Source organism: Penicillium pulvis (genome assembly GCF_028828015.1).
Source record: "Penicillium pulvis strain IBT 33274 chromosome Unknown contig_12_segment0_segment0, whole genome shotgun sequence".
In the NCBI taxonomy this organism is placed as follows: domain Eukaryota; kingdom Fungi; phylum Ascomycota; class Eurotiomycetes; order Eurotiales; family Aspergillaceae; genus Penicillium; species Penicillium pulvis.
The window spans coordinates 4359430-4384123 of NW_026643072.1; the positions used below are offsets into that span (position 1 = coordinate 4359430).

The following is a 24694-nucleotide window of genomic DNA, read 5'->3' on the forward strand; positions in this document are numbered from 1 at the left end:
AACCTGACCTAAAAGTGTCTGCAGGTGAACACGTCTCGTGCATCTCAACAATTGGCCCGAGCCCTCTACATCATTTGACGTTTCACATTCCTTACAGCCCCTTCTTTCCATAATTATGACATCCTGATCTCATATTCCCCTTCACAAACTTTTCTAGCTTCACAATATGACGGGTCATAGCCCATCAAACGAGGAGACCTTCCCTCTTCTAATCGAACAAAGCCATGGCCACGCGGGCGGGACGGGCCGAGCACTGGCGGCACGCTGGTCTCGCTTTCGTCAACCATCGGTACTACCAGCCTTTCCCAAATTTCCCTGATCCCTGACACTGATACCAAACTCGCGATAGCCAGCATGGATTGTGACTATATACCAAATGTATGCTATTGTTTCTGGCACCTTCGCCGTGCCCGAACTCAACGCTACGCTCGCGTTGATCTGTCACCAACAGTATTCTACCACAAAGCTACCCCCCGGCCATCCAGATTACCAAGCGCCCGATTTATTTGACGAACTCAACAAGTGCCTTGGGAATAAGAATGCGCAATCATCTTTATCGCGGTTTCTGATCTACGGACAAATAACAGCCGGTCTTCTTGGCGCTATTGCGACTCCAATTCTGAGCTCATTATCCGATCGGATCGGGCGCCGGCCGATTCTCGCCTGCACCGCCCTTGGACCGTTGTTTTATGAGGCGCTTCTATTATTCATTCTTTGTTATCCCGACTCGGTGGATATGCACTGGCTTCTGGTAGGGTATGCGATGGAAGGGTTCAGTGGGACAATCATAACCGCGATGTCCACGTCGCAAGCCTACATTACCGACGTTGCGCCGCGTCGCGACCGGGCGAGGCTCTTCAGCTACATGCAAGCAGGCAATTCATTTGCCCTGGCCGTGGGACCTATCATTGCCGGCGTGCTCCTGGCGACTTCCAATCCGCTTCAGCGTACATACACACTCGCCGTTTGCGCACATTCTGTCCTCTTCCTGCTCTTTTTTTGCCTTTTGCCTGAATCGCGTCAGCCGCAGTCTCCCAATCTAGCCGACCAGGAAAGCTCGAGTGCAGGCCGTCTGAAAACAAATCACCTCCGTACTGTGTTGCTTTCCTGGAGAGATATTCGGGCGTCGAGCGCAACACGACAACAGAACATGGCTATCATGGCTATGGCAGAAATGGTCATGTTTGGAGTCGTCTTTGGCCTACCGTCACTACAGTTAGCCTATCCAGCGTTCCTGTTTCACTGGAAGCCGACCGTACAAAGTTTTGTCATGTCACTTTTCCAGTCATGGAGCATCGTCGTCCTGGTTTTTATCTTTCCAACGATAATGACCGCAGTACGCCGGTATGGAAGGCCAGGGAACTACTCGACTACAATTCCCACTATATTCAATTTTGGCGAGGTAGGCGCTATCAAAGTGGGCTTGTTGCTGCAGTGTATTGGCTACATTGGCATCTCTCTAGCCCGGAAACCCGGTTATTTTATCTTCTCCTCGCTGGTTGTTGCATCGGCTGCGCCTTTAGGCCCTCTCTTGATATCTTGCCTTACGGCTCATGTGCCTAGTCACCAATCGGGGCAATTGCTAGGTCTTTTGAGCTTCCTGCATGCCATTGCACGGGTGATTGTCCCTGCTCTATTGAATGCCACCTATAGCATGACAGTGGGACTTTCGCCAGCACCTTTGTTCCTGCTATTGGCAGTTATCAACGGGCTTTTGCTGCTGGCTAGCATGCACATCAAGACGAATGTTATATGAGAAACTATAGACAGGATCCTGGGATGATGGATAGAATTACGAATCTAATGATCTGAACTTTTGTCAAATATTCTTGTCGTCTGTTTTTCACTATTCCTGCGCAGCCTTCATAACACCATCATCGCGATCCATCGGTCCGGGCACGGGGTTGAGGAAGCCTAGTGGGCACTTAGCTACAACGGGTAATCCGTTGAACACGGCCTAAAATCCGTGGAAGAGGTACATCTATTCCGCACATTTCTCTGGGGATTGGTGGCTTCGTATTTACCCGGCCACACTACCGATTAGCCGCAACATGCTAGTCAATTTTGATTGTACCCCACGCGCAGCTCGCAAAGCTCACGTCTCGACAATAACTCTCCCTCGCAACTGATCCGCCGCCCAAATGGCCGCGAAACAGCACTGGATCCACACCTGGGCCGCAATGCCTCTGCTTGCAGAGCCAGACAAACTCCCACCTAAACCATTTGTATAACACCCGCTCACCCCAAATATGCGCATGGAAATTGACCTATCTCCAGGACCAAGAAAGCTTGATTTTCCGTGGCACCACCATCCGCCAAAGCGTCAAGATCACACTCGGTTTAGCACGATACTTCCGCTTCCGCTTCTCGAACGCCTTTGGCACTGACGACCTGACCATAACTGAGACGACTGTCGCACTGGCAAAAAATGGTGTTTCTGGGAGTAGTGCCATCGAGTCGCCCACTCTCAAAAAAGTGACCTTCAATGGCGACTCAACAACCATGATCTCAGGTGGTGCACTGACCGTTTCTGATGCTGTGGACCTGGGTCCCTTACCGGTGGGAACCGTGCTTACGATCAGCATGTTTCTTGAAAATGGGCAGAATAGCCAGACGGGGATCACCTGTCATCCTGGGAGTCGGACGAGTTCTTTTTGTGTGTTGGGAAATCAGGTGGCCGATGCTGATTTTACAGGAGATTCGGTTGTAGAGATTGAGCACTGGTGAGCTAGATCCCTTCCATACTGGGCGTTTCAATATTTAATTCCAGGGTACAACAATAGGTATTACATTTCCGGAATCGAAATACTTGCGCCTCGGAACGCGGGTACATTGGCTATCATTGGGGATAGCATCACTGATGGTCGGTGCAGTACAACGAATGGAAATAACCGGTACGTGAAGTATGCTAGACTCAGGAAAAGACCCCAGGCTGATATACTAAGATGGCCGAACCTCCTCTTCTCCCGCTTCCAATCATACCAGCCGACAGCCTCAATTGCAATAATCAGCCAAGCAGCAGGTGGAAACAGGATTCTAACGGACGGCATCGGACCAAACGTACTGAGTCGCCTAGATCGAGATATCCTCTCCCTCCGAGGAGTGCGCCAAGTCTTTCTCTTCGAAGGCGTAAACGATATAGGCACTGCGGACACAGACGAAGAAAGTCAGAAAATCATCGGTGATCGACTAATCGCCGGATACAAACAGATCGCTACCAGGGTACATGCTTGTGGTATTCGAATTTTTGCCGCGACTATCACGCCTTTTGGGCGTAGAGAGGGCGAGGTGATTGATGATCCCGAGGAAGCGGGTGTTACTCAATATTCGCACCCAGAGCGAGAAATAACAAGGCAGCGGGTCAATGACTGGATTCGCAATAGCGGGACTTTTGATCGTGTTATTGATTTTGATCAGATTTTACGGGATGATCATCAGCCTTCAGTTTTGGCTGAGAGGTTTGACTCGGGGGATCGGTTGCACCCGAACTTGGAGGCTTTTCATGCGTTGGCTGACGCGTTTCCATTGGGGATCTTCACCACCGACTTCGCGAATTGGGTCTTATAGTCACCCCTGTACCTAATAGATAAGAGCTTTGAATATCATGGCTGTGACCACCTAGAGATTAACATAGTTGAATTTATGGTAGTATGTACTCGGATTTGACGTTCATATACACATGACCGACACCTTGCGGATACCTAAGCAGTGACAAAGGTGACCATGGATTTGGCAGGTATCTGAGCCTTGAACAACCCACCGCTGCCCGCCTTGATATGTGTCAGAGCCTCCAAGTCATAATCATTGTTGGTAATATAAGGCGTTACAGTAACACCAGCCTTAACCCCGGAAATCTGCACACTAACATCAACCTCGCTATCAAGCTGGTTAAGCAACTGCGTGGCGATCTTGCCACTCTTGTTCTCAAATGAGCTCACCGTGACATTGGCACTGGAACTAGTGGCTTGAATCCGACGAGACCCAGGTCGCACAAACTTGCTGAATTGTGCAAAAGCCCAGAACCGCTTCGAAGGAATGACCTCTGTATCAATGAGATTGATGAGCGCACTGTTTGTTGTCGAATTTTCGGCTCCAATCCAGTACAGGAATGCGCTTGTCCCTGCGTCTCTCAGTGCGACTTGGATGTGGTTTGCCCATGTCATCCCTTCGCCGGGTCCACCGTTCTCATAGAATGTGTATGGGGTGTAGTCACCAGTGAGATCAGCCCACTCGGTAAGCCAGGTCTTCTTCTTGGTGCTCAGCGCGTACGTGGGTGCAGAATCGTATCCGTGACCGGTCACGATATCGAGGTAGTTGATCGCTGGGTCCGGACCAGCTTCGAGACCAGCCATCATAGCTTCCTGATCATCCCACCCGATACCATCACAACACGTAATCTCCACGTCGAGTTTAGACGCCTTGATCGTTTTGGCCAGAATGCGGATGAAGTCTGCGGCTTGGGTACCATTGGAGAGCATACCAGCGTAAGTAGCTGCAAACTGCGGCTCGTTCAAGAATCCCAGATGTGTCACGTCAACACCGGACTCCTTGTAGAACCGCACATACTGAACAAGATAGTTCGCATATGCTTGCATCCAATTGCCAGTTGAGCAGTGCTCGTTTGTTACGCCACACAGGTATCCACCGTTGTTCTCGTCATCGTTCGTTTTCATGTACCCGGGCGCCGACCAGGCATTTGCGTACAATGTCTGTAAGCCGCGGGAGTAGGCTTGTTGTGCTAGTGGGAATTGCCCACTGTTGTAACCGTCCCACACGTAATCGGGCTTTGCACTTGGGCTTCCGGGATTGGTAGGCTCAATGGAGTTCATGAGATTGCTTGTAGAAGTGTTGCTCGAGCCAATGCCATTGCGCAAGATCGTGAATCCCGCACCGGCCTCCTCATCGTAAAGAAGATTCAGAACGAGGGTTTGGTTGACCTTGGGGAGACCATATTTGCCAAAGATATCTTCGGCGCGTTGAAAGGCTTGCGACGCTCCAAAGCCGTCTATCTCTTGAAATTGGGTCTTCGGGTTGACAGAGATGGAGACATGTGAGGTGGAAGTTGGGCTTGCTGTGGCCGAGAGAAATGTGCTCAGAAGAAAGATATGGTCAATGATGGAGAGCTTCATTTTGGAGGTTCAGAACAGGTTCCTGTCGCGCAATGAACAAGAGCACCAATTGACCGAAGTCAGTTGTTTAAATTGGTCGGTCAATCTTGCTAAAGCCAAAAACTTTCTTCATTCTGGGTAAAGGGAAAAAAGAAGGGTAAAGGAACATAGGCTATTACCCCAGACTGTGTTGCAGGATAAAGAAAAGCCCACTTTCCTGGGGAAGGCATTTTTCCACTAGTTGCATGTTTGCACTTTGAAAGGCCAATGGATCTGATTCTGGCTAAAGTCGCTTGCTGGCTAAATTCATGTAAGCGGTTGGCCCACAGCTGCAGGCATGGATGCATTTGGTTAGTTTGTAGTCAATCTGGGGAAAGCGTGGGGACACGCGGGGTAAGACGGGGAATCTGGGTTTTAGCCAAGATCTCAAGCATTTGTGTATTGTTTCCTGAGACATCCCTCTCTATTCTGCATGGGAAATATTCGGTGAAATGGGCATGGTCATGCTAACGGGAAGCCCCCCACAGAATCCACTTTTTTACTTTTCTACCCCAGAGTAAACAACATTGCTGGGGTTGCCGAGGTTTTACCGCGTTGTTTCAACCAACTTCAGAGGCTTGGGGTGCCTTCATCTCTATGACTATGTATTGGCTTGTATTTCCATGGGCTTGACTATCGGGTTGTACTTGGAAACGTATTCGCGAAATAGCCTTTCTTGCTAAGTCTATGTGTCCACGGGAAAACGGCAACACATCCGACTCATCAAAGCAATTCTGGAGACTTTGAGACCCCTCTTATGACTGGTGGCTGGCGCCACGCGTACTTTTCCCCAACCACGAATCGGTATCTTTCAGCCCCGGGATATCCAACCCCTACGATCGAGCCTATAATTCCTGCGGTTAATCACATGGCCTGATCAGCCAGTTTTTGATATTATGCTATCCGGCAAAATGAGAAACACGCTCCAGCCAGTCAGGCTAGCAGCATTCCTGGGAAGATTTGGTGGCGGCGTGCCATTTGAACCGGTTTAATAACAAGCAATCGCCCATGGGATTTCCCCATACATGTCCTTGAGTCAACTGTCATCATGTCTACTCAAGTAAAATCCGATGATACGCCCCACATCACCCACGATGAAAAGGTCCACGATCATGAGCTGCAAGGCTGGGTGGGTTTGGCCGAAGATGCTCGGAATGCGACAATCGAAGAGCATAGCTTGACCTTTGTTCAGGCTGTCAAGTTGTACCCGAAAGCATGTATGTGGACAATGGTTGTCTCTCTCGTTGTGATTCTGGATGGATATGATACTGCCCTCATCGGCTCGCTTTTCGGTTTCCCGGCTTTTCAAAAGAAATTCGGCCACGAGACCAGCACTGCAGGATCTTATCAGCTAGAACCCAAATGGCAAACTGCGCTCGGCCTCGCAAGTCCATTGGGAAACATCGTCGGTATTTACATCAATGCATTCTTGACTGAGAGGTGGGGTCACAAGAAGACCTGTCTGGGGACATTAGGCTTCCTGGTCGCCGTCCTCTTCATGCCCTTCTTTGCAACGCGGGTCGAGATCCTCTTTGTCGGAGAACTTCTTTGCGGCCTTGCTTGGGGTGTTTTCACCACCTTGGCCCCAGCCTATGCCTCTGAAGTTGCGCCCGTCGTACTCCGATCTTATCTCGAGACGTACGTCGTCCTCTGTTGGGGTATCGGGCAATTCGTCGCCACTGGTATCCTGGACAGTCTCGACAAACGTACTGGACAGTGGGCCTGGCGAATCCCACTTGCTGTACAGTGGGTTTGGCCAGTGATAATCGTCCCAGTGCTCATCTTCGCCCCTGAGTCTCCGTGGTGGTTGGTTCGCAAGGGTCGGATCCAGGAAGCGGAGAAGTCGATGAAGCGTCTGACCTCCTCACAAGACCCCGACCACGCTAGGAAATCCGTTGCACTTATGCTCCAAACAACAGAGCTGGAGAAGGTTATGACTGAGGGTGCGTCGTTTGTCGACTGCTTCCGTGGTTCTAACGCATGGCGTACAGAGATTGGTTGCATTGTCTGGACATCTCAAGTGCTGTGCGGTTTTGCCATCACCTCCTACGCGACTTATTTCTATGAGCAGGCTGGCCTGTCTACCTCTGATGCTTACAAGATGTCAGTCGGGCAGTCTGGTCTGCACTTCCTGTGCACTTTACTCTCGGTCTTCATCACCGGTAACTTCGGTCGCCGCCCTGTCCTCTTCTTTGGCTACAGTGGTATGTGCATGTCCATGCTTCTCATTGGCATCATGTCCTGTGTGACACAAACCAAAGGCCTTGGATATGGAGAGTCCGCCATGTACCTTCTCTGGTACGTGTTCTACGAGTTGACTATCGGTCCTATCGCGTTTATTATTGTTGGCGAAATATCGTCTACTCGCCTCCGATCGAAGAGTATCTCCCTTGCGCGTAACGCCTACAATGTCGCCAATGTGTTTAGCTCGACTGTTGCCCCTTATACGCTCAACCCGACGGCTGGTGACTGGAAAGGCAAGACTGCCTTTTTGGCTGCTGGCTTTACCATTTTCATCCTTGTCTGGGCGTATTTCCGTCTTCCTGAGTCGCGTGGACGTACTTATGAGGAGCTTGATATTTTGTTCTCTAGGGATCTGAAGGCGTGGGAGTTTAAGGATGCCCAGATTGACGAGGATGCTGCTGAGGTTATTACAAAGCAGGGATGATAGGGTATTTAGTTGCAATGAATATATAGTCTCTGGCCACCAATGTGAATCTTCAGCAAAGCTGTGTGATAATTTTACCACATGTCAATTCTTATTTTGGCTTTCTTAGTCAGGTCACTACGTGTAGATACAATTAAATCAATATGTCCCGTATCATCTTTTCTTGAAATAGTCTCGTCGTTTCGAGCGTTTTGTCATAATTGTGGCTGATTTTCGGCCGGTACTTGCTATTTAATTTAACATAGAAGAATTGGCAGGCGGCCTTCTTCTGGACAATGGTTTGCTGATGATGTCAAAACGGACTTGAAGTTTTAGAGACTACCGAGGCCAGAAGCCCGCATTATGACTATGATTTGACTAGTATCACGCCACAAACGGGCCACGCACTCTACCCCCACGATTCCAGCTTCCTTGACCCATGACCAAAAGTTGGGGTCTTTCTATTGCCTAAGCTATGTAAGCCATCCCCGCCATTTAGCCTACAGCGGATAAATCGCTCTTCTGACCGGTTCATGGTGACCAGGGTACGATAAAAGTCGTGGTTCTACCCCGCCTGAGGGGTAGAATATGCTCTTCAATTTACTTGTCTCTCAATTATTTCACCATGTCTCTAGAGAGTGGAATCGACGGCTGGCTTAGGTATTCTGCCTTGCCAGCGGAAATCAAAGCGAAACATCGCGGGTATTCCAAGATCGTTGTCTTGGAGAAATCCGAAACGAGCCCCGTCTACACAGCTGGAAAAGAGCTGCAAAAAGGGATTGAGAAGATTCTTGATCAAAAAGTCGACATCTCCTTTGATCTGAGTGATGACCTCTCGAGCTCCATTGTTGTTGGTACCAGAGCGGCATTCGTGGCTGGTGGAGACGAGGAAATAGCAACACTCAAAGAAGATGGATTCTGGCTCAACACCAAAGCCAGAAATGATTGTGTCCATATTCTTGGTCAGAATGATCGCGGTGCTCTCTATGGTACTTTCGAACATCTGATGCGTCTGGCACAAGGGAATTTTGCACCCGTCGCAGAAGTCTATAACCCCAGCGCACCGATACGCTGGGTCAATCAATGGGACAATTTGGACGGAAGTATTGAGCGAGGATACGCGGGTCCGTCAATCTTCTTCCGGGATGGTGAGGTTGTCCAGGATATGACGCGCATCGCCCAGTTCGCTCGTCTCCTTTCCTCGATCCGCTTGAACGCCGTGGTCGTCAACAATGTCAACGCAAATCCTAAGCTCTTCAATGAAACAAACCTTAACGGCCTCCGTCGCATTGCAGACACCATGCGTCCTTGGGGTGTGCGCATCGGCATCTCCCTTTACTTCGACTCACCCAGAGAATTTGGAGGTCTACCTACCTCCGACCCCCTCGATCCTGCTGTCAATGACTGGTGGAAAAACATCACTGCGAAAGTCTACGAGAAAGTGCCCGACATGATTGGGTATACCATCAAAGCGAACTCAGAAGGCCAGCCGGGACCGCTCACCTATAATCGCACATTGGCCGATGGAGCGAATATGTTCGCCAGGGCATTGAAGCCATACGGCGATGCCGTTGTGATGTACCGGGCCTTCGTTTACAATCATCATTTGGAAGAGTCAGAGTGGAAGAACGACCGAGCGAATGCCGCTGTGGAATACTTCAAGCACTTGGATGAGGAGTTTGAGGACAACGTTATCGTTCAGATCAAATGGGGTCCCATTGATTTCCAAGTCCGAGAACCACCATCACCACTACTAGCCAATCTGCGCAAAACCAAGGCCGTCATTGAATTCCAAGTCGCGCAGGAGTATCTCGGACAACAATCTCATTTCGTCTACATGGCGCCACTCTGGAAGGAGATCTTGGACTTCGACATGCGAATTGATGGGAAGCCATCTCCAATTCGGGATATCGTCTCTGGTGAGCGTCTAGGCTGGAGTCGCAGCGGATATACCACCGTCCTCAACATTGGCAGCGACGATACTTGGATCGGCCATCACCTTTCCCTATCCAACCTATATGCCTACGGTCGGATGACTTGGGACCCATGTTCCGATCCGACATCCATTATCCAAGACTGGACACGTCTCACCTTCAGCTTGGATCAAACAGTTGTTGATACTGTGACCAAGATCTCTATGGACTCCTGGCCTACATATGAGAACTACAGCGGGAACCTTGGGATCCAGACACTCTGCGATATCATCTACACGCATTATGGTCCTAGTCCCGGATCTCAGGATGGGAATGGATGGGGCCAATGGACACGTGCGAACAATCATTCCATTGGCATGGATCGAACTGTTGCTACTGGCTCAGGAAATACAGCTCAGTACCCGGCTGAAGTCGCCGCTGTTTTTGAGAGTATCGAGACAACACCCGATGACCTGCTTCTCTGGTTCCATCACGTTCCCTATACCCATCGTCTCAAATCTGGGAAGACGGTTATCCAGCATTTCTATGATGCGCACTACGAAGGTGCCGAGCATGCTCAGACCTTCCCCGTGGAATGGGCGAAGCTGAAGGGATTGATCGATGATCATCGATTTGGGCATGTCGCGTTCAAGCTGAAGTATCAGGCCGGCCATGCCATTGTGTGGCGCGACTCCGTTAATTACTTCTATTTCAACAAGTGCCAAATCCCCGATGAGAAGAATCGCGTCGGAAACCACCTTTGGCGTATTGAAGCGCAGAACATGAAATTATCGGGGTACAAGGTTGTTTCCGTTACTCCTGCTGAGGCGGCATCGGGGGGCAAAGCCATCATCACAGAGTCAAGTCAAGCCTCTGGTACCGCGGAAACGAAGCTCGATTTCCCGCCAGGAACTTATGATATCGCGGTGAATTACTACGATCACCTCGGTGGAAGATCAAAGTATGAGGCTTTCCTTAATCGGCAGCTAATTGGATCTTGGTCTGGGAATTTGGAGGATAAACTTGGTCATGACTTCTCGGAGTATTTGGATGGACATTCGGCCACGAGAATTACTTTCCCTGGCGTCCCGGTCATGACGGGTGATATCCTCAAGATTCTTGGGCAACCCGATGGTACCGAGTTTGCCCCCTTGGATTACATTTCCATCTTGCCAGAGGGAACTATTGATTAGAGGCAACGTCTTAATTTGGCTTTTCCACGGGTTTGGGTTTGGTTCAACAAATTGGAAACATGGATTCTGAGATTATGGTATAGATCGGTGCAGCTACCCATAAACATATCTGTTCTAAGAAAGTTATTTTAAAGATGGTTGAGATACCTCCCTGGTTTGATTTGTAACTTATAATTGAAGATAAACGCAACGCACTTCGACAACCTACCGGCGCGTGACTAACCCTTGTGTGGTCTATGCAGAGTGACATCATAGGTACAAGGTGAAGCCACCCGCACCTCCGAACCCCGCATTCCACACAATCAATCCCGCCGTATCATCAAGTTAAGTGACAAGGACGGAGTTAAGCAAATCAAACGGAATCCTCAGGTCGATCCCGGCACGTTGTAGCTATACCTCGTCTATCATTCTGCTTACTAATACCTCTTCGGACAGTACAAAATGGAGAACGATGCATACGCTCTCCCTCCGGGCTCACGAGTACTTGTCACTGGAGCAAATGGATACATTGCGTCACATGTAGTTGATACCTTGTTGAGGCTAGGGTACTTGGTGCGAGGAACAGTTCGCACACAAAAGCCATGGTTGAATAAATATTTCGAGGAGAAATACGGCGCAGATGTCTTTGACACTATTGAGCTTGCCTCCTTCGATGATCAAAGTAATATTGAAAATCATCTGCATGGGATTGATGGAATTATTCACCTGGTAAGTCATCAAGATTATGTCACCATATTTCCAATGAACGGATGAAGTACTAGATAGCACAACTAACTGATTTCAGGCAACCGACGTGAGCTTTTCCAATGATCCCAAAGCCGTTATCCCATGGGTTGTGCGGGCAATCCACAACATGCTGGAAGCTGCTGCTCAAACAGCAAGCATCAAACGTGTTGTTCTAGTGTCCTCATCCAGTACAACCGATAACCTTTATCCGGACCCACGAGGCCGGGAGATTCACCAAGGTAGGCTTACAAGCTTGCATGGAATGTCAATCACTGACGAATTATGGCTTAAGACAACTACAACGAAAGGGCTGTGAAAGAAGCCTGGGATGAAACAATTCCAGAGCAAAAAAGGAGAATGGCGATATATGCCGCATCGAAAATTGAAGCGGAAAAGGAGGCTTGGAAGTGGATGGAGAGTGAAGAACGATCATTTGAATTCAACTCGATCTTGCCGTCTTTCACAGTGGGTCGAATTCTGACTTTGTTTCAATTTCAGGCTAATACGAGCAGGTTGGAAAAGTTCTTCACACAGAGATCTTTGGTTCTACTATGGGTCATCTACGCAAGCTACTCGTGGGAGATAGGATGGCATTTTCATTGCCTGAACGTGCGTTCCCTGGCTGTCTCTCTACACGAAGGCATTCCTAATATACGGGAATTTACTTCCTTGTTCGCGTGACTAATTATTATACAGAATGGTTTGTCGATGTCGAAGATGTCGCTAAGCTCTGCGTGGTTGGCCTTCTAGACGGGGGCGTAAAATCGCAACGTATATTTGCATTCGGGGAACAAACAAACTGGAACGATGTAGTACCAATTCTTCGCGAACTACGACCGAACAACAAAAAGATCCCGGACCCACCCAAGGATGAGATACGGGATCGAACGGAGATTCTACCACGCACAAGAGCGCAGATCTTACTCCGTGGCTTCTTTGACCAGTCCGACTTTACGTCTATCAAGGAGAGCATTGCGAATGGCATTGAAGGGTTGGATTGAGTTTCACTACTTAGTGTCCACTACAATAGAACTACAAGCTGCACCGGCTCTACGTAGGCAATTAAATGTCTTATAACCAGTTGTTTGCTCGCTTGACAATTAAAAATCCCCCTGTGCCAAGCCATGTAGTATCTCAACGGCAACCACTAAGCCCACTCTACAACTGGTAGTGCTCAGATCGACTGATGATAGATCATTGCTGACCTAATCTAGGTGTAGGTGCAGTTGGACAGGTCGAGGCTGGCGAGCTCAATGGTGTATGGAGGTCCGCTGGCGCCTAATTCATAGAATTAGCATGTTCTAAGGTTCTGATCAGAACAGCAGGTCATACTTAGAGCAAGAGTGTACGAAACAGTGCAATTGATGACTTGGTTGACATCGAAGTTGGCACCCTTGTTAAACTTGGAAAGCGCGCTCTGAAGCTGGCTTCCGCTCAACTCAACGGTCTTGTAGCCGCTGCTGGCTGGAACAGCGGAGGCAGCAACGCAGACGGCGAACAAAGTGGCGATGACGGTCTGGGCCTTCATTTTGGTGATTGATCAAGGTAAATCTTGGAGATTGCTGATTGAAATCTGTGGATGTGATGGTGTTTTGCTTCCTGGATGTCTGCATGAACTGAGAGAACATTGTTCTGTTTATATAGACATATGGTTTCACTTCACGTGAAGAAATCGATAACTCTAGCTTGACCTCTGGGCAGTTCTAATTTGAAAGTACCCTGTTCAACCCGAGACGGAGGTGTAAAATGAGTCTAGACTACTTTGTGTGTTGCAGTTACAGAACGTTAGATAATTGGGCTGAGCCGGAAGAAATGTGAGGGAAGCCATCTGCCTTTACGGACTATGTGTTCTTTTGTGAATTGTGTCATGAGTGGTACCCTCATCTGGGCTTCTCACGGTATTGACACTAGAAGCACCTGGGTCAGCGAAACTAAAATTGCCTGAGGCATCACGTTGATATTACATTCTTACATGAGACGGAAAGCCAAAGTTTGACTATTTTGTACTTCTTTCTGTTCTTCTACAGTAAGGGATCCCTGCATATAGAAGAAATACTGTGCAAAGGCAAAAGTGTATTCAAGTTTGCTCTCCAAGGTAGATACAATAGATTTGCCAAGCTTTCTTCCAGGGGATCTTTGGGAGCTAGGGACAATTGAAGTGCAACTCATCAGGGGCCAAAACACAGGTAGTTCCCTCTGCAGAGAGCGGTTAGAAAAATGTACGAATAACATGCAAGGAGTATCTCACGGCAGTACTGTCCTAGATGGAAGGATGTCAGAGTGCAAACAACAGAGCCCTGAGCTTGACGCGCCCGAAGTTCGATAAATCTCTCCACCTTTGCAGGTCCAGTAGGGTTGAACTTTTCAGACACCCGTCTGTCGAAAATAGCGGCCACTGCGGAGTCAGGGGAGGTAGCTGCCAATGGTAGCATGGCAGCCCCAAGGCAGAAGATTTGAGTGGTGAACAGCTTCATGGTACTTGAATTTCTTGGAATTTGAGAATGCTTGTGCAGACGAAGAAGTGATCGTCTATGTTCCCAAGGGAAATTAGATATAAGGGACTGGCAGCACTCATCCGCTGATGGGTATGACATAAACTGGGGGACTGGTCTTTTATCCTTCCAAGGCGCTTTACAGTATTGCTGCGTTTCATCTGTCATAGGGCCACATACCACGAAATGGCGAAATTTCGATTCCATGTGGCACACTACCGCTGCCTATGTAGCCGTCTGGCCTATAGGGTGTTAAGTGAATACCCCGTGGATACTTGGCGAACATCCTTTTGTACCACTGTAGCATAAACCTCGACAGAAATACTCCTCAAGTTCACGCACACATCTTTATTCCCCGTGTCACTGTAACCTTCAGACTTCCTACAGGCTTGTGAGCCACATTAGGCTTTGTGTAGTTGGACAAAGTCTATAGATTCTAGACCTGGGGATATCAAAACTTCAAGGCACATGTACAAATATTTTCTAATTGTAAGAGATACAAAGGTCGTGGAAACTAGTCTCATAGCTCTTCTAGAATTTCCGAGCGCCACATATCGTGATGTATTCTAATAGAGATACTTGAACTACCACTAAACTTTGACCCAGAGGACCTCCAGATCTGATATGAAACAACTTTCAATGACCATCGAAAAAGCATTTGCCAAGGTGCATAAATTTCGTACAAAGCAAGCAAATCTGAATTTTATTGCAACAGCATTTGCGTAACCCTCCGACCAATAAAAACTTAAGACCTTGATCGTGACTGTTGACCTTCACTGGCTTTCCAAAGTCAAGCGCCCATTCCTGAACGACTAGAATAGTCATGATTCTAGATACCATGTTGGTGAACACGTGTAACAGGTCTATCTTGAACGCGATCGCGCACGACTGGCATATTTACATTGAACCAGCTCTTCGCTCGAAAGAAGGAAACATTACTTCCGAGGTCGCCATCACCATTTGGGTAAGATGCGGAAAAAAGAATTGACCTTAGCCATGGCCCGTTGATTCTTGGGGGAGCATGTACTGCGTGTCGAGAGTGACTCCAAAGAACACAGCGAACTAGTGTCCAAGCTCCTAGAGGTTCATCTGTGCCTGGGTCCGCGCCTGGGATGTGAATGTTTACCCAGAGGATCCTTGTATGACAAAGGGCTCGGTTGCCATCAAACTGTTTCACATACGCCACGCCAGCTACTGGAGCTCCACAGTCGAGACCGGCTGTATCACAGAGCCTAAGTAAATCATCGTAGTCCGATTCATAAATGCACATAGAATCACTTCCACTATCGTCAATGACGTTCAGGTCAAGGGCCATTCTTCCAGGTTCTTCGGTGTTGTCATCGTCAAAAATTCGAATTTGTAGATTGTGCTAGAAAATTCAACTTTAGTCCCCTATTGCCAATGGATTTCCATTCTCAACTGACCTGAACATGATGTGTCGAAGGATTCATAAACTGTTGCTGTCCATGCCACGTGTATCCCAGCAAGACTTGCTCTGATACAGCTTGGCACTGGTATGGTCAGGATTGTATATGGATGACAATAGAACAAAAACTTACCTCTTCCACCCAAAAGTCTTCATTGCCCCCAAAATGCATCGCAATTGTTGCATTTTCTTCAATAACCCAAGGCCTAGGCTGACTAACCTGGACTCCTTTGGACCAGTAGGTCACCAGACCTGGGGTCCATTCCAGCTTCTTAGCTTTGTAGGCATCTGTGACGGCCTGCACATTCCCACGCAACTTGGACTTGTCCCCACCCTCCTCTAGCCATTTGTCTATCTCTTTCAATGTCTCTATGCGTTGGATTACCATCCAACCAAGGCCAGGATTCTCCTCGGTCAGTTCTCTAAGGAATGTGTAAATAAATATTAACTGAAAATGAACTTGAACCGTACGTACTGCTTTTTCACTCTTCGTTTCTTGTATTCTTCAATCTTGTCTTTGAAAATATGAGGCATGATATTCTCTTCGATTCTCTCATAGCACCTCTTGATCTGTGCATCGATATCGCTGAAATGGAATTATTAACCGAGACATGCAATTATGCAATGCAGGATATACACGTACTTCTGATCAATATCGGGCTCCTCGTAGTTCCACCCGGCGGGAAGTTTGCCAGCTGCAATCTCCTCTTCAATATACTCCCACTGCTGTCGGTCGGGACGTGACGGTTGATCAGGTTTGGGAAGTTTTCCCACATAAGACGCATCAAGGTCTAAATCCTTCAAGTTGGTCCCTCGAGGTACGACTGCAGTGCCGTCATTTGTTATCAATGGCCCAGGCTCGACAGCTCGTAACTTCTTGGACGTCCTTTTCCCGGCGGCTGGCGACGGGAAACGTCTCTTCTTGCCTCCGCGTTTAGCGACCATGTCAACTTTTAGGTAGGATTGTACTTGGATATAGATGGATTCTACGAAAAATAAACGGAAATATTCAACAGGCGAGGAACAGGAATATATTAATATGATATCTAAGACAAGCGCTGGAACAAGAAAGAATGGGGCACCTGAGTTCAAAGTAGCGATGACATTCTATATTTGGAAGATGCGGACCTTGAGATCTGGCAACCCGTGGACAAAGGATGATCGTCGGCGATGAAAGGAACGACCTTCCAAGGCTTGATCTACGCTCAAGATTGGAGTTAACTATGGTGTTTGATCATTTCTTTGAGCTTCAAGCTTGAGCAGAGATCCATAATGGTCAGCGATCTCTTATCGGGAGGTATAGAGGTATTACAACTGTTCAATATGCACTGATGGTCCTACAAGTCCCAATGCCCGCATGATAAAATACTAATAAATTCAGGTCCGCTTTGGAATATAATGCCAAAAGTAGTAACATGGTCGTCGATATCTTCGCTGGGCCTAAGAGGACAGGGTGCACAATGTTCTCATTCCTTTGTACACTATTTTTGAACCAAAGTTCATGATAGATCTCACAAAGAGGTTCCATTACGCTTCGAGTCTTTTCTCCGAGGTTTCCAATGTAGTCCAGTAATACCAGGTAAGCGGCTTCAAGGCCAAAGCAAGTCCCTCTGCCACTTATGCTCATCCTCGTTGTACAAATACTGAAGACGCTGATGAAGACGAGTATCGCTCCCTTGCCAGAATTCGACAACATCAGGCAGGACGGCATAGACTCGCCATTTCTTGACACCCAGAAGGGGGTCTTCCGCCATCCTTGTCTCTGTTTCGGCAAGATTGCGGGTTAGCGCACCCCGACCTGAAAGGATTTCGCTTTGTTTCGAGGCCACGGCGCTGATCCTAGAAGCCAGTGGACGGGATTGGAAGTCAATAGCACTCTCCTCGTCGGACAATGCGATAGCTTTCCCCCTCAGACGAATTTGTCGAGCAACTTGCGGCCAGTAGAATGTCAAGGCGGCGCGGCCATTGCTATGCAGTTGTTTTCCTTTCGGACTGTCGGCCTTCACGGCGAAATGCCAGCCTCGGGCGTCGACGTTTTTCAAAATAAGCACTCGGGCATCGGGGTATCCACTTTTGTCAACTGTGGAGAGAGTCATGGCATGGGGCTCTTTCACCCCAGCCGAAACCGCTTCGTGGAACCACAACTTGAAAGCATCGTGTGGGGTTTCTGGGAACGTGTCGAAATCCAGGTCTGGGAATGGGCCTTCAAGCACCTTGGTGTTGCGGAGCTCAGTTCGGAAAGAATCATCGCTGGTCATCTAAAATTCCAAAGTTACTTCTTTGATGATCGTTGGTGTACTGGCAAGGGGCAGAGTACCTTGAGGGCCTGTGCGGAGCAGCTAAGGTCCAAAAACCTAGAACCTTGGAACAAAGCTCAAATGAATGTTACCGATGGGAATTAATTTTACCCAAGGATATGTAACATGGAAACACGTTTATTTGCAAACCAATTTCTGCAATGACTCATTGAGCATGACACATTGCCGAGGTTGATGGCTTATTCCCGATGTCGGTATTCCAATGATTTCTCACCGAAGATGGAATTGGTATGCCGATAAAGGTTGACATCCTTTGGAAAATGTGAGATACGTCTTTGATTCACAATAGCATGACTATTTCACTCTCGATGGGGATGGATTTCTCCATTGACAAATAATTGTAATCGTCCTCTACATTAGTGCTGGGCTTGTCCCCACTTGATACAATTGCGACTGCCCATCTCCCTCGACAGTCAGCCCCATCCACAGGAGCATTGACAAATCATCCGCCCGTTCACACCATTCAGCCAGCTCTTCTGCCAAGCCCTTCCTAGCCGATATGGTGATATCCTCACCACATGCGGCTGATTGTCGTATAAGCAGCAGCATTCCCAGTGTCAAACCCTGTCGTCCTTTTTGTTTCCTGGTTTCCGCATCTTCTTGATATCGCTTTGTCCAATCTTTATCGGATATTGGCTGCCACATTTCGCGCGAACACGGTAATGGCATATCAAAGAACTCGGCACAGTCTCCTGTGGAAGGTGTTTGGGTATCTACACGGAGTAACAGATCGATGAGGTAGAGAAGACAGCCAACCCTGTAGATATGATGATTGGTTAGAAGTCGTTTCAAACCACTACCGTATATTTGGACAGTCCGTGCGTACCTTCTCAGACTTTCGACAAATACCCAGTGGCTGCGCGAGGGACATGATTGATCCATATTCGATGCCCATGTGCCAAGATCGTATAGTTCTTCGGCAAATTTCTGTACAGATATATAGTTAGGTCGATGGATAAGATCCGAGATAGGAAACAGGGCACCTCGATGGTTTCAACTACCCATGTAGAATCCTCAATTGATACAGATTCAACGCATTGAGCGCATAGCATCCCATACACGAGAGCCGCCTGCAGAGCATGTAGCTTCATTTCTTCATCGAAGTCATTGTACTGAAGGCCATCAGCTCAGTCATACCGCTCTCTCGGACCTTCTAGCTCACCTTGTCCCGCATCTGCCCTATATGTGTACGTATCTGCGTCCACACAAATTCATGGCTCCCTGACCTCCCCGAATAAAACATCTGTGCAAGGTTGGAACATACCGCCAAAGCTTCAGGCAAGCATGTATGGGCTTCGTTCGGGGAACACTGGTCTCCAGAGCCGAGACAGCACGGAGGAAGAATAAACGGCGGGAGTGTTTTGGCATCCGCCATCATACGGCCATATTCGCTCATGCGACTGAAAATCATTTTAGCCGTCATGGACCCTTGCTGAAGAGATCTCGACCGTTGCGATAGTTGGGGTTCCAGCACTTCAGTGCCTAGGTTGAAATCCATTAAGTTTGGCATTACCAAGCCAGGGAAGACCATAGAAAGATCAAGACTCAATAGGCGCGGGGAGATGATGTCTGGGACTGTGGGGAAATCTGTGGTTTGCGGATAGTGTAAAATTGGGGCCATAATCGGGGGCTCCGAGACATCGAAGGGCTCATTTAAGTTCGAAGAATCGATCATGTCCGGTCGAGTTCCTGTTCTGGTTTCCGGTCGGGTAGGTATCTCAGCTTCTTCGTGAATGTGCATACTAAAAGATCGCGTTTTATTGTCCATAGTAGTGGCAGACCCGGCACCCGGGGCTGCAAAATTGGTGTCAGAGGCCTTGTCCATAGTATTCTCGACCGTAGTTCCAGTCACTGTGGTGTCAGTCGCAGGTCTGATAGGCCGGAACCCTCTCGGCCAGCGGTCCTCAAGAGGAGGCACGGTTGTCGCATACTGACAAGCCAGGCTTCGAGTCGCACATCGCGAACAGGGTGTTGAAAGCGAACATCGTGCCTTCGCCCTGCGGCAGGTGACACAGGACTTGGCTCGTCGGACAGGCATGCTATCTTTTGAGGAGCCGGTCCATTTGCCGTAACGACAGATGCTTCAGGTGATTTAGGCCTGGTGATTAATGATAGCGGGAACTATATCTGCGATAATGATGAACTAGTATCCTTCACCGCATTGGTGCGTCACGCATGCAATAGTGTTGGTGAGGCTTACGGGTTGTGAAGGTGGAGTCAGATCCGCTTCGTGAAGCGTGATTTGATTGGCTGACCTATGAGACGATCAGGAAAGATTGCAACACAGTCACGAACCACGATGGCCGTCACTGACTACAATCGAGCAGCTATTCACTTCGGAGATTGATGATGACATCTACCACAATCCTAGGGAGCTCCATAAATTTTCCCGTGAACACATTTAGACTCATTGCTTTCCTTCACTATATGATTTCATCGGTATCAATTTCAGAGCGCGAACGTATTTCCTTTTGGTAGAGTTTCGTGTCATTCAACTTCTGCTTTATGTATGACGCTTTTACCAAGGTTGTATCCGCAGCCTAGTATTCAGATGTAATTTTCGAGAAGTCCGCCGGGTCATCGTCGTGAGATGCCGGGTGGACTGATCCCGCCCGAAATGTTCGGAAAAAAGCTCTTCAATTTCGGTGCGTCTCGAGAAATACACAGATAGGATCGCATGCGGGATGCTGTAGATACCACGAAAAGGATATTGTCTTCTGCCTCAAGGGCGTTTATTGTGTTATAGAGCCCCGAAGATTTGGGAGACTTAATGGTTTGTCGAGCATCATGAGGTAGTAATCAGCTTCTCAAAGACAGAACGAAGGAATGCTCGGCCGGAAAATCATGCAAAGATGATGATGATGATTTCAGTCACAGCTTGAATAGAACAAGATGTTTGTTTCAAGGAGACACTTGCTCACGTGCGTTGGAATCTGCAGTCAGGTGACTTGAGGCGGTACACGAGAAACCAAGATCATCGGATCAGTAAGGCCAGTACTTGCAGATTCTTTCATGAGTAGAATTTGCGTTTGGAAGTGTTACCACTGTTTGACACTTTTTGAATTCGAACACGCTTGAATTTGCGAGATCCGTACGGAGTAGATCTGCGGACTTGAGACCTAATCCCACCGCATTTACCGACCAATGAAACGCCATACAGCAGCGGAGAACGCAACCAATCAAAATAGGGTTTAGATAGAAACGCTACCATCATATACTTCTCCATGATAAAATGACCCGCTATGTAAAATTATAAATACTCTCTCAAGCAGACGCTTTCTCACCCTCCTCTAGCATGTTTCTCAACTGATTATAAACTCAGAATGAACACACGCAAGTCCTGTTTAGTTACAGGCTGTTCCGCTGGTGGAGTTGGCGCATCCCTTGCGGAAGCATTCAAAGACAAGGGCTACCATGTCTACGCAACCGCGCGCTCACCATCCAAAGTTCCCAGTCCACTACACGACGCATCCAATGTTACTGTCTTGGCGCTTGATGTTACCTCATCTGAATCCATCGCTGCAGTCGCAGAGACCGTCAAGCGCGAGACTGGAGGCAGACTTGACGTTTTGATCAACAATGCCGGTCTTGGATTGGAACTACCTGCCCTTGATACTCCTATTGGGGAAGCGCGAAGAGTTTTCGACTCAAACTTCTTTGCTATCCTTGAAATGATTCAGGTGTTTAGCCCCATGCTTATCGCTGCCGGGGGGTGCATTGTGAATAATTCATCTGTTGGCGGCCGTCTTCCCATTCCATTTTGCAGTGCGTGGGTATCCTCTACCGTTCACAATACAGGACTAATCTGTTGAACAGGCATATACAATGGGACCAAGGCTGCTCTTATCCAGGCGGGCGAGGGCTGGCGTTTGGAGCTCGCACCCCTCGGCGTGCGAGTTCTCACTTTGATAACAGGTGGAATCGCAACCAACTTCTTGAAGAATCTTCCTGGTGTGGATTTACCTGCAGATTCTTATTATCTGGGTATTACAGACATCATCAGAAGGCAGCCCGAGAGGATTCCCATGAGTATATCTCCCGAAGCATTTTCAATCGATGTTGTACACCAGGTGGAAAGGGGGACGACAGGGAAGTATTGGATTGGGGGAGGATCTACACTCGCTCGTTTGTGTCTCTGGCTTTTGCCACAATGGGCAATTGTGAGGACTTCTTCATAAGTAATGACCTTAGTCGGACAATTGCTGACATTGATTCAGGATCGGATTTCGTACGGTCAAAAGCCATTTGCTGACGAGTTGGCTGCGACGAATAAGAAGACTTCTTAACAGCGGCCAAAGTTATCATGGTACCAGATTAGAAACCAACCAACACTTTTTCAACATCTGGGAAGTAGCCTGGCTGTTGATTTAAGGTCTAGGACGTGTTAGCTCACTTGCGGCATTCAGCATCATGCAGCAATAGTATTTTAGACACAATGCTCCTGTGTTTAATGTCCCATCTGTCAGAAATAATATGGCTTGCTTGATTCAATTCAAACCTTGTGTCGAATAACGCTTTATTTCCAGCCAATACATGCCCTGGAACTTTCATCCTAGCTAGTGTCGTAGCCCCCTCGTACTGATTATTGAGATCTCGTAGCAGTTTGAGAATCGTCTGCCCCCATTAATGGTTCACTGTACCTTTTGAACTATGCTCTGTGGTTGTGAAATCTGCACGTTGTGACTACAATACAGACGGAGAGATCTACTAAACCGAGAGAGCCTCAAAGGTTCTCTTTACCAGTCCTCATCCATCTTGGTCCATCATAATGTCAGATTTTCAATACTGTGCTTTGAATAATATTATCAATTAATGGTATTTTCGAGAAAATATATTATTCATACATCAAAATTATACAAAATTCAAGTCATGGCACTGAAGAAATGAATCAAGGGTCACATAACCTGGGGCACGCTCATAGACAAACAAGAACCAAGCTCCGGCGGACTATGAACACCCTGCGAAACCTGAGAGAACGGTACATCAACAACATTCTCCAAAATCTTAAAAGCCCATGTCATAATCTGGTTAGCCTCTTGATAAACATCCTGCAGGTCCGCCATAGCCTCCAGGCCAAGTTGAAAGTTCTGAAAAGCCTGTGCTCTTTCTTGTGGATCTGCTTTCTTTGTTCCGGGGATATGGATGATCAATGCAACGAGTATAGCTGTTACACCGACGATCGGTAATCGACGATGAAGTTTCTTTTGATATAGATCTGATGCGATCTGAGTAATTTGCTGCGCGGCGTATTGAACGCAGAATGTGGAGGAAGGTAGTGGCTGTGATTGGTAGAAAACGGCGATAGTGGTATAGAATTGCATGTGAAGTAGGTTTCGTTGTAATGATAGAGTATTTTCATCGTCGATATTGTTTGTTTCGAATGAGTATGTCTGGATAGATGATGGGAATTTGCTTGCCCATTCTGCTAATTTGAGTTCAACGGCCGAGACCCGAGCGCTGTGGTCGGCTGGTTCAGTGACTATTGGGGATGATGCGGATGTGAAGGAGCCTTGGCGTGTGCGACCTTTGCTTTGGACGTCGAGGACTTCACTTATTGATACACAGAGCGTCGCGTTGGCGATGAACATTAATGCTAGGTCTTGTTGGACGTTCATGTTGTGCGATAATGGATATCCAAGAGCTTGGACCAGCGCTTCGGGAGAGAGGTTATAAAGTTCGAAGTCATCTTCGGTCAGCATTTGGTGGCAGAAGGTTGAGCTGTGGATTATTGGGCGACATCGAAGTCTGAGTGCGATCTGGCAGTCGGTTGTGTAACAGGTCCAGGCGAGTCGTTTCCAGAATTTAGGATTTAGTCGGACGTTCTTCACGCCTGCGACGTCTCGGAATAGGCCGATGGATTGTGCTGTTGAGGTTGCGATCGAGCACCAGTATCGGCTGTCATCGCCATCCGCAGTTTCGAGTCTGTATGTCATGAAAAGCAGGGCCTGAACTACAGTGATGGTATTTGGCTCGTATTCAGCATGGTATAGAAGCTATTCAACGTTAGTCTGTATCGTGTGTGGTAAAAGGATACACATACCTTGGCTTTAGTATAGAATGCTTCCTGGGCCTCTTGTCGGGTCGAATAGCCAGCCTCTTGAAGTTGACCCAAGTCCACGAAGGTAGTCGCCGAGACCATGATAGCGTAGAAGAGAAACAGGCTCATAGAGCCGTGGTCGCTATTGCGGTTGCAGATGGCATTGATAAAAGCAGGCCAATCGATGATCGGCATAGTTGGAAGTACACAGTCGATGAATACTTGCAGAAGCGCGTTTTGCAATTGCGTAGTCGGTAAACTGAATACCCCATTCACATAAAGATACTCGATCGTTGCTGGGTTCATCATCATTGGTAGAGGCTGAATGAAACCCGGTAGAAGTACTCCCGGGCTCGATGTATCAGAGGCCGATGAATCTGGGGATCCGAGATTTGTGAATGTATTCCAAACTTCCTCCTCAGGCTGCACAAATAGATTATTATATAAGGCAGGTTGTGGAGCTAATCCAGTCAGCCATCTTAATCTCCCATGGAGGTAAGTATGAACTCACGCGTTGGACTCAGAGACGAATCTCGCCAGTCGGAATCACAAGATGCGTGAAACCCATATTCAGTATTCCAGCCATGTACAGCAGCGGCATGTGGAAAAGCCCCGACAGCCACGCTTTCCGGTGACCATTGAGCGCCAGATGGTGTTGGTGTCAAGCCCGCTGTCTTGAGATGCATTTGTTGTCTATCATCGTTAGCCCGTGTCTGGTTTACTGATGAACTGACACTTACTTTGACCGATTATTCCTATCCATTACACATTGTACCCCTCTCTGGTAACAGTTTT

General features: G+C 48.0%; 13 protein-coding genes across 13 annotated transcripts; 6 read left to right on the forward strand and 7 right to left on the reverse strand.

Moving 5' to 3' along the window:
* Positions 1 to 166: 166 nt before the first annotated feature.
* N7503_002855 (uncharacterized protein) lies at positions 167 to 1756 on the forward strand (the record flags this gene model as incomplete). The annotated part of the gene is made up of 2 exons (XM_057062402.1): positions 167 to 289; positions 350 to 1756. 2 exons carry the CDS (start codon positions 167 to 169, stop codon positions 1754 to 1756), a joined length of 1530 nt encoding a protein of 509 aa, XP_056926364.1.
* A 385-nt stretch (positions 1757 to 2141) lies between these two features.
* Positions 2142 to 3567, forward strand: N7503_002856 (SGNH/GDSL hydrolase family protein; the record flags this gene model as incomplete). Its single annotated transcript, XM_057062403.1, has 4 exons — positions 2142 to 2225; positions 2278 to 2723; positions 2784 to 2894; positions 2946 to 3567. The coding sequence occupies 4 exons, from the start codon at positions 2142 to 2144 to the stop codon at positions 3565 to 3567; spliced, it is 1263 nt and encodes a 420-aa protein (XP_056926365.1).
* Positions 3568 to 3701: 134 nt separating this feature from the next.
* On the reverse strand, positions 3702 to 5129 carry N7503_002857 (glycoside hydrolase family 30 protein; the record flags this gene model as incomplete). Its single annotated transcript, XM_057062404.1, has 1 exon — positions 3702 to 5129. The coding sequence occupies one exon, from the start codon at positions 5127 to 5129 to the stop codon at positions 3702 to 3704; it is 1428 nt and encodes a 475-aa protein (XP_056926366.1).
* A 1066-nt stretch (positions 5130 to 6195) lies between these two features.
* On the forward strand, positions 6196 to 7815 carry N7503_002858 (uncharacterized protein; the record flags this gene model as incomplete). Its single annotated transcript, XM_057062405.1, has 1 exon — positions 6196 to 7815. One exon carries the CDS (start codon positions 6196 to 6198, stop codon positions 7813 to 7815), a length of 1620 nt encoding a protein of 539 aa, XP_056926367.1.
* A 604-nt stretch (positions 7816 to 8419) lies between these two features.
* N7503_002859 (uncharacterized protein) lies at positions 8420 to 10900 on the forward strand (the record flags this gene model as incomplete). Its single annotated transcript, XM_057062406.1, has 1 exon — positions 8420 to 10900. The coding sequence occupies one exon, from the start codon at positions 8420 to 8422 to the stop codon at positions 10898 to 10900; it is 2481 nt and encodes an 826-aa protein (XP_056926368.1).
* A 441-nt stretch (positions 10901 to 11341) lies between these two features.
* N7503_002860 (aldehyde reductase II) lies at positions 11342 to 12627 on the forward strand (the record flags this gene model as incomplete). The annotated part of the gene is made up of 5 exons (XM_057062407.1): positions 11342 to 11608; positions 11685 to 11865; positions 11919 to 12091; positions 12139 to 12235; positions 12323 to 12627. The coding sequence occupies 5 exons, from the start codon at positions 11342 to 11344 to the stop codon at positions 12625 to 12627; spliced, it is 1023 nt and encodes a 340-aa protein (XP_056926369.1).
* Positions 12628 to 12836: 209 nt separating this feature from the next.
* Positions 12837 to 13154, reverse strand: N7503_002861 (uncharacterized protein; the record flags this gene model as incomplete). The annotated part of the gene is made up of 2 exons (XM_057062408.1): positions 12837 to 12904; positions 12959 to 13154. The coding sequence occupies 2 exons, from the start codon at positions 13152 to 13154 to the stop codon at positions 12837 to 12839; spliced, it is 264 nt and encodes an 87-aa protein (XP_056926370.1).
* Positions 13155 to 13769: 615 nt separating this feature from the next.
* Positions 13770 to 14100, reverse strand: N7503_002862 (uncharacterized protein; the record flags this gene model as incomplete). Its single annotated transcript, XM_057062409.1, has 2 exons — positions 13770 to 13822; positions 13875 to 14100. 2 exons carry the CDS (start codon positions 14098 to 14100, stop codon positions 13770 to 13772), a joined length of 279 nt encoding a protein of 92 aa, XP_056926371.1.
* Positions 14101 to 15108: 1008 nt separating this feature from the next.
* N7503_002863 (uncharacterized protein) lies at positions 15109 to 16489 on the reverse strand (the record flags this gene model as incomplete). Its single annotated transcript, XM_057062410.1, has 6 exons — positions 15109 to 15180; positions 15245 to 15487; positions 15543 to 15629; positions 15678 to 15966; positions 16020 to 16130; positions 16188 to 16489. The coding sequence occupies 6 exons, from the start codon at positions 16487 to 16489 to the stop codon at positions 15109 to 15111; spliced, it is 1104 nt and encodes a 367-aa protein (XP_056926372.1).
* Positions 16490 to 17133: 644 nt separating this feature from the next.
* On the reverse strand, positions 17134 to 17802 carry N7503_002864 (pyridoxine/pyridoxamine 5'-phosphate oxidase; the record flags this gene model as incomplete). Its single annotated transcript, XM_057062411.1, has 1 exon — positions 17134 to 17802. One exon carries the CDS (start codon positions 17800 to 17802, stop codon positions 17134 to 17136), a length of 669 nt encoding a protein of 222 aa, XP_056926373.1.
* Positions 17803 to 18213: 411 nt separating this feature from the next.
* N7503_002865 (Zn(II)2Cys6 transcription factor domain-containing protein) lies at positions 18214 to 19900 on the reverse strand (the record flags this gene model as incomplete). Its single annotated transcript, XM_057062412.1, has 3 exons — positions 18214 to 18619; positions 18689 to 18789; positions 19127 to 19900. The coding sequence occupies 3 exons, from the start codon at positions 19898 to 19900 to the stop codon at positions 18214 to 18216; spliced, it is 1281 nt and encodes a 426-aa protein (XP_056926374.1).
* A 1285-nt stretch (positions 19901 to 21185) lies between these two features.
* Positions 21186 to 22148, forward strand: N7503_002866 (SDR family oxidoreductase; the record flags this gene model as incomplete). The annotated part of the gene is made up of 3 exons (XM_057062413.1): positions 21186 to 21627; positions 21679 to 22022; positions 22080 to 22148. The coding sequence occupies 3 exons, from the start codon at positions 21186 to 21188 to the stop codon at positions 22146 to 22148; spliced, it is 855 nt and encodes a 284-aa protein (XP_056926375.1).
* Positions 22149 to 22757: 609 nt separating this feature from the next.
* Positions 22758 to 24585, reverse strand: N7503_002867 (fungal specific transcription factor domain-containing protein; the record flags this gene model as incomplete). Its single annotated transcript, XM_057062414.1, has 3 exons — positions 22758 to 23855; positions 23903 to 24360; positions 24411 to 24585. The coding sequence occupies 3 exons, from the start codon at positions 24583 to 24585 to the stop codon at positions 22758 to 22760; spliced, it is 1731 nt and encodes a 576-aa protein (XP_056926376.1).
* Between the last annotated feature and the right edge of the window lie 109 nt (positions 24586 to 24694).